This window comes from Colobus angolensis, unplaced genomic scaffold, assembly GCF_000951035.1.
Source record: "Colobus angolensis palliatus isolate OR3802 unplaced genomic scaffold, Cang.pa_1.0 Scaffold44, whole genome shotgun sequence".
Lineage (NCBI taxonomy): Eukaryota > Metazoa > Chordata > Mammalia > Primates > Cercopithecidae > Colobus > Colobus angolensis.
This window is the reverse complement of record NW_012117821.1, coordinates 6,467,252-6,479,262: the sequence shown is the minus strand read 5'-3', so window position 1 is coordinate 6,479,262 and position 12,011 is coordinate 6,467,252. Positions and strand designations below refer to the sequence as shown.

Sequence of the window (12,011 nt, the reverse complement as noted above, 5' to 3'; positions counted from 1 at the left end):
AATTCTGTGTTTTCTCTTTGTCCTAGATCTATTATTGAAGCTCAGTACCTTAGATATCATGACATCGAACCTGGGGCAGTGGTAAAGGTAAGACCTCAAGCATATAATTAGGTACTCCCTTAGTTTCAGGCGTTCTTTAGTTCACATACAGGTGACTGTCAGCTCATTAGTCCTCATGTTAACATATTGAATGTCATGTTCCTTACCTTTGCCTGCTGACTAGAATTTCTTTCTTTTTCTTTGGGTAACTCGTAATTAATTTCAAGGTAAGATCTTACTAGCACCACCCAGCTACACAAAGGCAATAGATCATAAATGCTGGGATTTGGGATTTTATGGTAGTTAGTAGACCAGATCAAAAATTAGTCCTGTGATTATTGAGCTACCTGGGTTATTAGTGAGAAGCCAGTTCCAGATACCTGTCCTCTCCAACCATTTGGTTCTAATCGAGCAGCTCCCTTTATATGTAGAGTTTATTCCTTAGGACAGCTTGACATAGTCCCTTTCTTTGGGGAATGTATTTTAAGGCACACAGAAAGCACATGCTCACACAGAAAGATGTGAAGGCTCCCACAAATAAAGCTGATGAAATAATCCAGCTCAGGGTGGGGTGTGTGCTTCACCCATATGCCATCTGGAATAACAGGCACAGTTAGCCCAGGAAGGTGGCTGTGAAGGGGAGGTATGACATGCCTTGTAAGAGGTGGGGGAAAAGCCATTCTTGAGGCATTGAGGCAGCTTATCTTTGGACTCTCTAGGGCGTAGTGCTAACCATAAAGTCATATGGGATGCTGGTGAAGGTGGGCGAGCAGATGAGGGGCCTGGTACCTCCCATGCACCTGGCTGACATCTTGATGAAGAATCCAGAGAAGAAGTACCACATTGGGGATGAGGTCAAGTGCCGGGTGAGCCTCCTGAAGGGTCTCTTGGGATTTTGGCTAGATGGGAAGAGAGCAGTTCTCAACTGAAGTTTCTGCCTTTTTCCACAAAGTGAGTGTGTACTGTCTGTAGTGTGTCTAGTGCTGTACCTGGCGTTGGGAAGAGAAAAGTGAGTCCCTGTTTTGTGTAGTATAATTGGGAGTTAAAATATTCATACATGAAGAGAGAGCAAACCAGCCTGTGATCTTTTGCCATGTGGCTTGGTGCAGGTGGTGTGCTGTGGTCACACCTGAGATAGGGGAGGCGAGGGTGGGCTGGAGCAGCCAGAATTGTTGACGTTATCAATAGCGACTGCCACTAACAGGTATTCTGTGCCAGTTTCTATGCTAGGCATGTGACAGGCATTATTTCATTTAATCCTTGAAACAACCCTAACAATTAAGTACTGCTATTTTCATTTTGCAGGTGGAAAAATTAAAGCTTAGGAAAGCCAACTGTCTTGCCCAGAGTCACACAGCTAATAAACGGCAGAACCAGTTTTTGAATGTCCAGCTCTGTATGACAATAATGTTTTCTAGATTTCTGGCAGAGGTAGCACTTGAACTAGAAAGGATAGGTAGGATTTGGGAGGTTGGGGAGAGCAAAGGGTGTGTTCCAGGCACAGAAATAGCCCTAGCAAAGCTGCCAAAACATGGGTGAGTTACAACAAAGGCTTGAATCCCAAGGAAAGCCTCATAGGGTTGTGAAGCTTCAGTATGATGATGCACACGGAGTGCTCCATGAGCAGGCACTCAGCATGTCAGATTTTCCTGTATTCATTTTATTTCATCATTATTGACTCAGCAGAGGTAATGATTGCCCATTGGTGCAAAATTTTATAGTAGTGGGATCAAGAGTTAAACTTAGAGTTTTTCTGTCTTTAAGGAGATGACCTTCTGAGGGGGTGAAAGACAGTTGCATCTCCATCTTATTTGATAGCTAATAAACAGCAGTACTAAGGTGGTAAATTGGTTCATCATTGGTTCTGTTAGACTAGATGCAAAGCCCACTAGGAAGGAACCAAGATGGTGTAGAAGTTAGTGTAACCAAGACTCCACAGAGGTGCCGTGAATGTTGCTTCATGGTCAGGAGAGGGTAGTGTGCAGCAATTTATGGGAGCAATTACATTTGAAATAGTGATTTGTATGCTCCAGATTGTCATACAGCAGGAAGCAAGAAGAATCTGCCACTGAGTTGATTAGAGGAAAAGCTATAGCAGGTTCTTGGGGAATGGCCCCATGGCTTTTGGGTTTAAGAGGTTGCAGAGACCAGCTCAGTGGCTCTCATGGTGACAGATAACTTGACAGCCTATGTCCTTCCCCTAGGTTTTGCTTTGTGACCCTGAAGCCAAGAAGCTGATGATGACCCTGAAAAAAACCCTGGTTGAGTCCAAACTACCTGTCATTACCTGCTATGCCGATGCCAAGCCTGGTCTGCAGACACATGGCTTCATCATCAGGGTCAAGGACTATGGCTGCATTGTGAAGTTCTACAACAATGTGCAGGGACTAGTGCCCAAGCATGAGCTCAGTACCGAGTATATCCCTGACCCGGAGAGAGTTTTTTACACTGGCCAGGTAACCTTTCCCCTAGACAGGTCCCCTCTACCCTTGGTGACCCCACAAACACAAATATGAAGGAGCAGTAAGTAGTAGGGCTGCCTTTAGGAGGCTGAGGAAGAGAACACATGGGGCAGTGAGTATGAGCCGGCTAAATGGAGGAGACGGGAACAGAACAGGGAGAAAGCCTTGGCGGGTTCAGCAGAAGCTGACAAGCTGATGGGTCTCAGGCATGCATGGAAGAGGTCAGTCTTGACCTGTGATAAACCTGTGCCTCTCGTATCAGAGATTGTTGTGAGGTCACTGTCACCACACGGGGGCAGTGCTGTAAAACTAGTGAGTCTTGGTATCACTAGGAAAAACACTTTTTTATTCCTTTAAACGACTTTAAATGGATAGATAGTAATTGTACATATTTATGGGGTACAATGTGATATTTCTTTTTTTTTCTTTTCTTTTTTATTTTTTTCAAGACAGAGTTTCCCTCTGTCACCCAGGCTGGAGTGCAGTGGCGCGATCTCAGCTCACTGCAACCTCCACCTCCCAGGCTCAAGCGATTCTCGAGCTTCAGCCTCCCAAGTAGCTGGGACTACAGGCATGTGCCGGCACACCCAGCTAATTTTTGTAGTTTTAGTAGAGATGGGATTTCGCCATTTTGGCCAGGCTGGTCTCGAACTCCTGGCTTCAAGCAGTCAGCCGCCTTGGCCTTTCAAAGTGCTGGAATTACAGGCCTGAGCCACTAAGCCTGGCCACCATGTGATATTTCAATACATGCTTACAATGTGTAATGATCAAACCAGGGTAATTAGCATCTCCATCACCTCAGAAAGAAAAATAATTTTTAAGACTTGGATGGTACAAAAAAAGTTATTTATGTCTTCTGTTTATCCCAAAGCCTGCCCTGGGAGATTGTGTAGTTCTCAGTGCATTTCTTCTTTTCACTGCCTTCTCATCTGATCCAAAGGCTTGGTAGATCTCTCAAGGCCTCTGCAGCACTAGTGGAGGGCATGCTGCAGGGCCTGCAAGGTCTACTGGGAGGAGTTGGCCAAGCCTGTGTGGTTTCTCGCCAGGTGGTGAAGGTTGCCGTGTTGAACTGTGAGCCATCCAAAGAGAGGATGCTCTTATCCTTCAAGCTGTTGAGTGATCCAGAGCCAAAGAAAGAGCCTGCAGGACACAGTCAGAAGAAAGGAAAAGCCATTAACATTGGGCAGGTACCTGGACTTTTCTGGACAAGCTATTTTATGTTACAGTGGCAGAGAGCAGGGCACCGCTAACACTTGGTGTATTGGAACCCATGAAGCGAAAAGATAGAGGTAGCTCGATAAGATTTTGGGGCTAGAGGGGTTCTTGAGAGAGGACCTCATATGCATTCCTTCCTGTGTGTCAGAACAAATGGAAGCTGTCCATGAAAGTCCTGTTACAGTGAGGCTCTTCAGCAGTGGGCTGCTGACCTCTTTCCTCTTGGGTCCCTAGGGCCAGCCTGCAGTTCTGGCTTTCCTGGGGCTCTGTGGAGGGACTTGAGAGAGGAGTGTGACGGGTCCACACATGAGTCCTCATGCATGTGCACGTGCATGCATGCTGGGTGGTTGGGGTGGTGGGTTGTGTTTGGAAGAAAGCTGCCTCTTAGAGATCCTTGGTGTCGGAGTTTGATGCCTCCAAGCCCTGCCTGATCCAGACCAGGTTGTTCTCTGTTCATGGCAAGTTCTATTTTTGTCTTTCTCTTCCTTGGGTAGTTGGTAGATGTGAAGGTTTTAGAGAAGACCAAAGATGGGCTGAAGGTGGCTGTCCTGCCGCACAACATCCGTGCTTTCCTCCCCACATCTCATCTGTCAGACCACGTTGCCAACGGCCCATTGTTACATCATTGGCTCCAGGCAGGTGACATCCTTCACCGAGTCCTATGTCTGAGCCAGAGCGAGGGGCATGTTGTATCCTTGACTGGTATCTGTGGAACAGAGGAAGGTGGGGGGCCATGGGCACTTGGATGGGAAATTCTGGGGAAATTAGTTAGAAACCTCATGGGGAAAAGACAGCTATTTGACCTCAGAAATACCTCCACAAAACCAAACCATTGACGAAGCCTGTGCTGTGGAAAGTAAGAGCAGGCCTGAGTAAGTGCTGCCGGCAGATGCCGTTGGTCAGGGCGGAGTAGCCTGAAAGATCATAGAGGGGGACTCTAGGGGGCTGGAGAAGGAGGCCCAGTGGGCTGCTCGGGAGCACATCTAGTTTTTTGGGGGCTTTCAGTGCTTGCCCCTTGGATTAGAACAATTAATACGGTGGCGTCTGTCCCCCTTTCCTCTTTTTTTTTCACTGTGTGCCTTCTCCCACCAGGGCTATAGGCTCAGGAATATTCCCTTTGGTCTTTGCGTAGGTGCTTTGAAGGAGCTTCTGCTCACAGAAGGTAAAGTTCATTCTCCTTGGAGTAAAAACGGGCAGAGGAGGAAAAATAAGTTCATCAATGTGAAGAGGGAGTAGTAGAGGATTGTGTGATGGCTGATCCAGCTGTCAGACCAGGGAGATGAGCCATCCCTTTTTGGTCTTCTGTAGTAATCTGCAGATTAGTGAATCGGGAATGGAATAAAACCGTGATTCTCAGCTGTAGTGTGCAGTTGGGCCATGCAGATGGCTGAGCCACACCAAAGTTTCTAATTCAGTAGGTCTGGGTGGTGCTTGAGAACTTGAATTTCTCCCAGGTTTCAGGCAATGTTGATGCTGCTGGTCTGCACACTTAGAGAATTGCTGTAGGAGCAGAGGTCAGCCTGCGGTTCTGTCTTTCTCTGTGGAGAAAGGAGATGGGAGAGACGGACCTTTCTGCCCTTTCTGGAACATTCCTTGATGAAGTACCACTAGCTTCTTTGCAGGAAGCCAGCCTTGGTCTCCACAGTAGAAGGTGGCCAGGATCCCAAGAACTTCTCAGAAATCCATCCTGGAATGCTGCTCATTGGTTTTGTGAAGAGCATCAAGGACTATGGCGTGTTCATACAGTTCCCCTCAGGTCTTAGCGGACTGGCCCCAAAAGCTGTAAGTTCAACTCTATGTACAAGGGCTTTGAGGAGAAATACAAGGTCACAGAACCTGAGGGCAGGTGGGGAGGAATATTCTTTTTTTCATTTTTTTTATTTCATTCTTCTTCTTCTTATTTATTTATTATTTTTTTGAGACAGTGTCGTTCTGTCTCCCAGGCTGGATTGCAGTGGTGTGATCTCTGCTCACTGTAACCTCCGCCTCCTGGGTTCAAGCGATTTTCCTGCTTCAGCCTTCCAAGTAGCTGGTATTACAGGCACCCACCAACATGCCCAGCTTTTTTTTTTTAATGGTAGAGACAGGGTTTTACCATGTTGGCCAGGCTGGTCTTGAACTCCCGACCTTAAGTGATCCACCCACCTTGGCCTCCCAAAGTGCTGTGATTACAGGTGTGAGCTACCGCACCCGGCCAAGGATACTTTACTCTTTTGAAAGATTTTCAGGGGCACCACTTAAGGTGTGTGTGACGTAAAGGCACCTGGGAGGGGTGAGTGCAGCTGAGCTTTTGGCCCGTGTTCCTCTTGCCCAGCTGTGTGACCATCTGGAGGAAGGAACTCCTTTCCCACTCCGCACTACACATTGAAGGCCTTGGTCTCCAGTGTGAAGATAACTGCACTTGTTTTTATTCTCGGCACATTTAGACAGGGAAATTGATCATCCTGAGCTACTGAGTACAGGTTTTGCAGACTTCTGAGGTTTTTCAGGTGTTGAGGGACCAGAATGTCCTTGAAATTATTACCCCCCCCCACCCCCATGTCACTGAGTCCTGCACTTTTCAGATGGGAACAATCCCAGCAGTCCCCTAGCGGAGCCTCCTGGTGTGCCTGGCATGTCAGCCGGGGCCTGGGCGGGGATGGGACTCACCAGAGTCATGGAAGACAGTCGAGCAAATGGCGTGCAGCTGATTGCTGCCGCAGATCATTCATCAGTATTTCTTCCCCTCTGTAGGCCTGTCTCCCTGGTGTTTTGCCTGGGAAAATCTCATTTGCATCCCCTGCTAGAAACATTTTAAAAATGGTAGCAGAGGGGAGGGCCCCTGAAACAAGCCCAGTGAGGGGCAGAGGGTTCCCGTGGGTTGTTAGGGGTGAGGACAGCCCTGGTGTCTGCCTGGCCTGCCGTGAATGTGCCTTCTTGCCTGAGTGCCCTCTCCTGGAGGCTCTGGTTTTTTTGTTTGTTTGTTTTTTGTTTTTTGTTTTTTTTTTTGAGATGGAGTCTCACTCTGTCGCCCAGGCTGGAGTGCAGTGGTGCAATCTCGGCTCACTGCAATGTCTGCCTCCCGGATTCAAGTGATTCTCCTGCCCTAGCCTCCCAAGTAGCTGGGATTGCTGGTGCGTGCCACCACTCCTGGCTAATTTTTGTATTATTAATAGAGTTGGGGTTTCAGCATGTTGGTCAGGCTGGTCTGGAACTCCTGACCTCGTGATTCACTCGCCTCAGCCTCCCAGAGTGCTGGGATTACAGGCATGAGCCACTGCTCCCAGCCAATCCGGAAGCTTTGTTTTTATGGAAGGGGAGTAGAGCTGTGTTCAGAGAGGGCTTGGGGGAGCTTCCTGGGCCCCATTTCCCCAACTCACATCTCCCTTTCTGGGGACATCAAGTGGGTTGTCTTAATGAAGACCTTTCCTCTTCTCGTCTCCTCCCTGTTCTTCTCTTCAGATCATGAGTGATAAATTTGTAACCTCCACAAGTGACCACTTTGTTGAGGGCCAAACAGTAGCAGCAAAGGTGACCAATGTGGATGAGGAGAAGCAGCGAATGCTGCTGTCACTGCGGCTGTCGGACTGTGCTCTGGGGGACTTGGCCACCACCAGCCTCCTCCTCCTGAGTCAGTGCCTGGAGGAGCTGCAGGGTGTGCGCAGCCTCATGAGCAACCGAGGTGGGGCACCTGTGGGGCAGGGGAGGCGGGCCAGGGGTGGGGGTATGTGTTGTAAATTACACCTGTTGTTAGGTGAGTTGCTGGGCTTCCCAGAACATAAGAAAAAATTTTTTTGGTTAACTTTTTTTTTTTAATGGAAGTATGACCTGCATAAAGTGCATAATTATTATTATTATTATTATCATTATTATTATTATTATTATTATTATTGAGGCCGAGTCTCACTCTGTCACCTGGGCTGGGGTGCGGTGGTATGATCTTGGCTCACTGCAACTTCTACCTCCCAGGTTCAAGCGGTTTTCCTTCCTCAGCCTCTGGAATAGCTGGGATTACAGGCACCCGCCACCATGCCTGGCTAATTTTTGTATTTTTAGAGAAGACAGGGTTTCGCCATGTTGGCCAGGCTGGTCTTGAAGTCCTGACCTCACGTGATCCACCCGCCCTGGCCTCCCAAAGTGCTGGGATTACAGGTGTGAGCCGCTGCGCCCGACCATAGTGCATAGTTACTACATGTGCAGCTTAATCAATGTTTATATTACACCCCTTTAAGATAAAGGTCATTACGAGCATCCTAGATGTCCCCTTCTCCCCACTGCCAGTCCAGAGTCAAAGTTTCTCTTAGTTCTGTGGCTTTATATTTGCATTTGTTGTGAATTCACTCACCTTTTCACTTTTCATTCCTTTATTCAGCAGATGAAATGGAACTGGGACCTGCCAGGCTTTGTAAGGGGCTATTATTCTGACCCTCTTAGACTTTGAACCATTGTGTGGGATTGTTGTAACTTTTTTTTTTTTTTTTTTTTTTGAGACGGAGTCTCGCTCTGTCGCCCAGGCTGGAGTGCAGTGGCGCAATCTCGGCTCACTGCAAGCTCTGCCTCCCGGGTTTACGCCATTCTCCTGCCTCAGCCTCCCGAGTAGCTGGGACTACAGGCGCCCGCCATCTCGCCCGGCTAGTTTTTTGTATTTTTTAGTAGAGACGGGGTTTCACCGTGTAGGCCAGGATGGTCTCGATCTCCTGACCTCGTGATCCACCCGTCTCGGCCTCCCAAAGTGCTGGGATTACAGGCTTGAGCCACTGCGCCCGGCCTGGATTGTTGTAACTTTAACGGAATTTCATAGCAGGAGGCTTGAGAGGGGACAGTGAAAATTCAGAAACCGAAGGAAAGCCTATTTTCCTGGTATTTGTTGGCTACTCCCATGAATTATGGTCAGGTAGGATTAGCAAGGGGCTTAGGTCTGTCTGCCTGTGACAAGAGTTTTCGTGGATACCGAACATTTTTGCAAAAAGTGATTTTACCTTGTCAGTGGTTCCAGTGCTCCACTGTCCTCCGTGGTGACAGCACACTGCCAGAGGAAAAGAACAGTGAGAGTGTTGTTTCATGGTACTAATCCGTGTTTCCTTCGGGTCTCTGGCAGACTCTGTGTTGATCCAGACGCTGGCTGAGATGACCCCAGGAATGTTCCTTGACCTAGTGGTGCAGGAGGTGTTGGAAGATGGCTCTGTAGTATTCAGTGGGGGTCCGGTGCCCGACCTGGTCCTGAGAGCCAGCAGATACCATCGTGCAGGTGAGTGCTTCTGTCTTACCCATTGTGGTTGGTGGGAGGACCCTTTGCCCATTGCTCCCTCTCCTGGATATAGAATTTCTAAATACTTAGGGTAGATGAGTTGATTCAGTAGAGATTTTTGGCATGCCTACCTTGAGTGAATGCAAAAGCTTAGGTACGAATCCTTTAATTGTTACAATTGGGTAAATCTAGATTTTTATATATTAGGTTACGTAAATTAAGGCCCACCTGAACTTGAACTATGGGCGATAGACCCTTGGTTTCCCTAATTATGGCCCGCATGGACCCAGGACGTGTGTCCTCTCTGCTTTCTTGGATCTAAGGGGTAGCAGCTACACGTGAGAGGTGCTGCTCTCCCTTCACCCTGTTCCAGAAGGATAATCACACTGTGGTTCTGCACTGCAGGGCAGGAGGTGGAATCTGGGCAGAAAAAGAAGGTTGTGATCTTAAATGTTGATCTTTTGAAGTTGGAAGTGCACGTTTCCCTTCTCCAGGACTTGGTGAATAGAAAAGCTAAAAAGGTAAGCTTGCTTCTGACTTCCATTTTCGTGGTTTCACATGATGCACCCTTCAACCCCACACTTCCAGTTCGGGAATTCCAACTCAGATGCCTGTAGCGAGGGCCCTATGTCTGGATGGATCCAGGACACCCCTGGTTTAGACCTCTCGTCCTGGTGTGGTTTATAGTGCTGATTTCTATTCTGGTTCTGGTGATAAGTTACATGGGCACTCTATCTTTAGGGCCAAACAAATAAATAGTGCAGGAATGGAGCTGGCTGTGTGGGTAGGGAGTGGCTGGCCTGGGACTCTGATAAGCTGGGGAGTGCATGCCCAGCCCGCATGGGGCTGAGACTGTTCAGTCCTGCCCAATTGCTGTCGGGTGGGAATATCTGGGGCTACTGCTGCTTGAATTTTAAGAGAGGGCAGAATTTGGATTTTTATTTGAAATAAAAGCTGAAAATGTTGGAAACTTATTTTTTTAGAGTAAGTTAGGCATGAGCCGAGCAGCATGTCTGTGGGCAGTTCAGACCTCCAGGCCGTGCGTCCACACCCTCATCTGCCTTGTCTCCTGGACACTTTTGTGTGACATAAGAATGGGTTTGAGGGAAATCTCAAAATTATTATTTTTCTCTAGGTGATGAATATATTTGGTTATTGTCTAAAGCACTTATTAGGCACCTAGTTGCAGAGAGTATGGTGCAGTATAGATACAATCCTTAATTTCTTTTTTTTTTTTTTTTTTTTTTTTTTTTTTTTTGAGACAGAGTCTCGTTCTGTTGCCCGGGCTGGAGTGCAGTGGCCGCATCTCAGCTCACTGCAAGCTCCGCCTCCCGGGTTTATGCCATTCTCTTGCCTCAGCCTCCGAGTAGCTGGGACTACAGGCGCCCGCCACCTCGCCCGGCTAGTTTTTTGTATTTTTTAGTAGAGACGGGGTTTCACCGTGTTAGCCAGGATGGTCTCGATCTCCTGACCTCGTGATCCGCCCGTCTCGGCCTCCCAAAGTGCTGGGATTACAGGCTTGAGCCACCGCGCCCAGCCAATCCTTAATTTCTAGTTGCTTACAGTGTTAAGAGTTTAGAACAGACAGAGAGAGAATAGAAAGCAATACTAACCTCTCATTCAGTTTTCTAGCAGGACCCTGTACCATTTTATCACCTAAGGGAAACGGGCATACAAGAGCATGAGCACAATTTGGATTTTGAGGAAAGAGAGGTTAGGTGCCTTGCACACAATAAGCTCTCAGTAATGACTCTATTCATTGCTTGGGTGGAAGAGTGATTAAATTGGGGATGGGGAGCTGCAGGACAGAGTCAGGAACCACAATGTCTATAAGCTGAGAGAGCTGTTAGAGGTTGCAAGGCTGTGCATCAGAATTATATCAATAACTTGTAAAATTCAGATTTAGTAGATCTAGGATAGGGTCTTGCAATTTAAGGTGAAAGCAAAACAAAACCAAGCCAAGGTAATTCAGAGGCAGCCCCATGAGTTTAGTGTACAGGAGAGAAAGCTAGGTCCAGGGAGTGAAGGCTAGTCTGTTCCAGCTCAGACCAGCCTTGGGTTCCCTCGCCTTGGGACCCCAGAGGGTTTCCTTAGCTATACCCTGCCCAGTGGGGCCATGAGTGAGTGATCATGCTGTGTAAGGAAAGCAGGGATGGTTGCTTTTCTCTCTTCTAGCTAAGGAAAGGCAGCGAACACCAGGCGATTGTGCAGCACTTGGAGAAGTCGTTTGCTGTTGCCTCCTTGGTAGAGACTGGCCACCTGGCAGCTTTCTCCCTTACCTCTCACCTCAACGACACCTTCCGCTTTGACTCAGAGAAGTTGCAGGTGGGACAGGGTATCTCCCTAACCCTCAAGACCACAGAACCAGGAGTGACTGGCCTTCTTTTGGCTGTGGAGGGGCCGGCTGCCAAGAGAACCATGAGGCCGATCCGGAAGGACTCTGAGACAGTTGATGAGGATGAAGAAGTGGATCCAGCTCTGACTGTAGGAACCATAAAGAAGCACACCCTCTCCATCGGGGACATGGTCACAGGGACTGTCAAGTCCATTAAGCCCACCCGTGTGGTTGTGACTCTGGAAGATGGCATCATTGGCTGTATCCATGCCTCCCACATTCTAGATGATGTTCCAGAGGGCATCTCTCCTACTGCCAAACTGAAGGTTGGGAAGACGGTCACTGCCCGAGTGATTGGTGGGCGAGACATGAAGACATTCAAGTATGGAGGCTTGCGGGGGTGGCCTGACTTCTAGGGGAGATTGTTGTTGAGGGAGGACTGGGAAAGTAGGCGGGCTCCAAAAAGTTGCATGTAAGTCAGATTCTCTTTCAGTTAACAAAAGGCATTCACCAAAGAATTGTTTTGCATGATTCTTCTTTTTTTTTTTTTGAGACGGAGTCTTGCTCTATTGCCCAGACTGGAGTGCCGTGGCGTGATCTTGGCTCACTGCAAGCTCCGCCTCCCAAGTTCATGCCATTCTCCTGTCTTACCCTCCCAAATAGCTGGGACTACAGACACCCGCCACCATGCCCAGCTAACTTTTTGTGTTTTTAATAGAGATGGGGTTTCACC

The 12,011-nt window shown here is 48.1% G+C and overlaps 1 protein-coding gene across 2 annotated transcripts in view; it reads left to right on the top strand.

Annotated features, from left to right (window-relative positions):
* The window catches only part of PDCD11 (programmed cell death 11), a 59,970-nt gene that overhangs the window by 18,942 nt on the left and 29,017 nt on the right, over positions 1-12,011 (top strand). For both annotated transcript variants that reach the window (XM_011957353.1, XM_011957352.1), the window contains exons 11-20: positions 27-87; positions 759-905; positions 2,244-2,495; positions 3,548-3,688; positions 4,211-4,405; positions 5,328-5,498; positions 7,158-7,377; positions 8,794-8,943; positions 9,349-9,464; positions 11,119-11,660. In XM_011957353.1, coding sequence (XP_011812743.1) covers positions 27-87; positions 759-905; positions 2,244-2,495; positions 3,548-3,688; positions 4,211-4,405; positions 5,328-5,498; positions 7,158-7,377; positions 8,794-8,943; positions 9,349-9,464; positions 11,119-11,660 — 1,995 coding nt within the window. The remainder of the gene's footprint in view (positions 1-26; positions 88-758; positions 906-2,243; positions 2,496-3,547; positions 3,689-4,210; positions 4,406-5,327; positions 5,499-7,157; positions 7,378-8,793; positions 8,944-9,348; positions 9,465-11,118; positions 11,661-12,011) is intronic.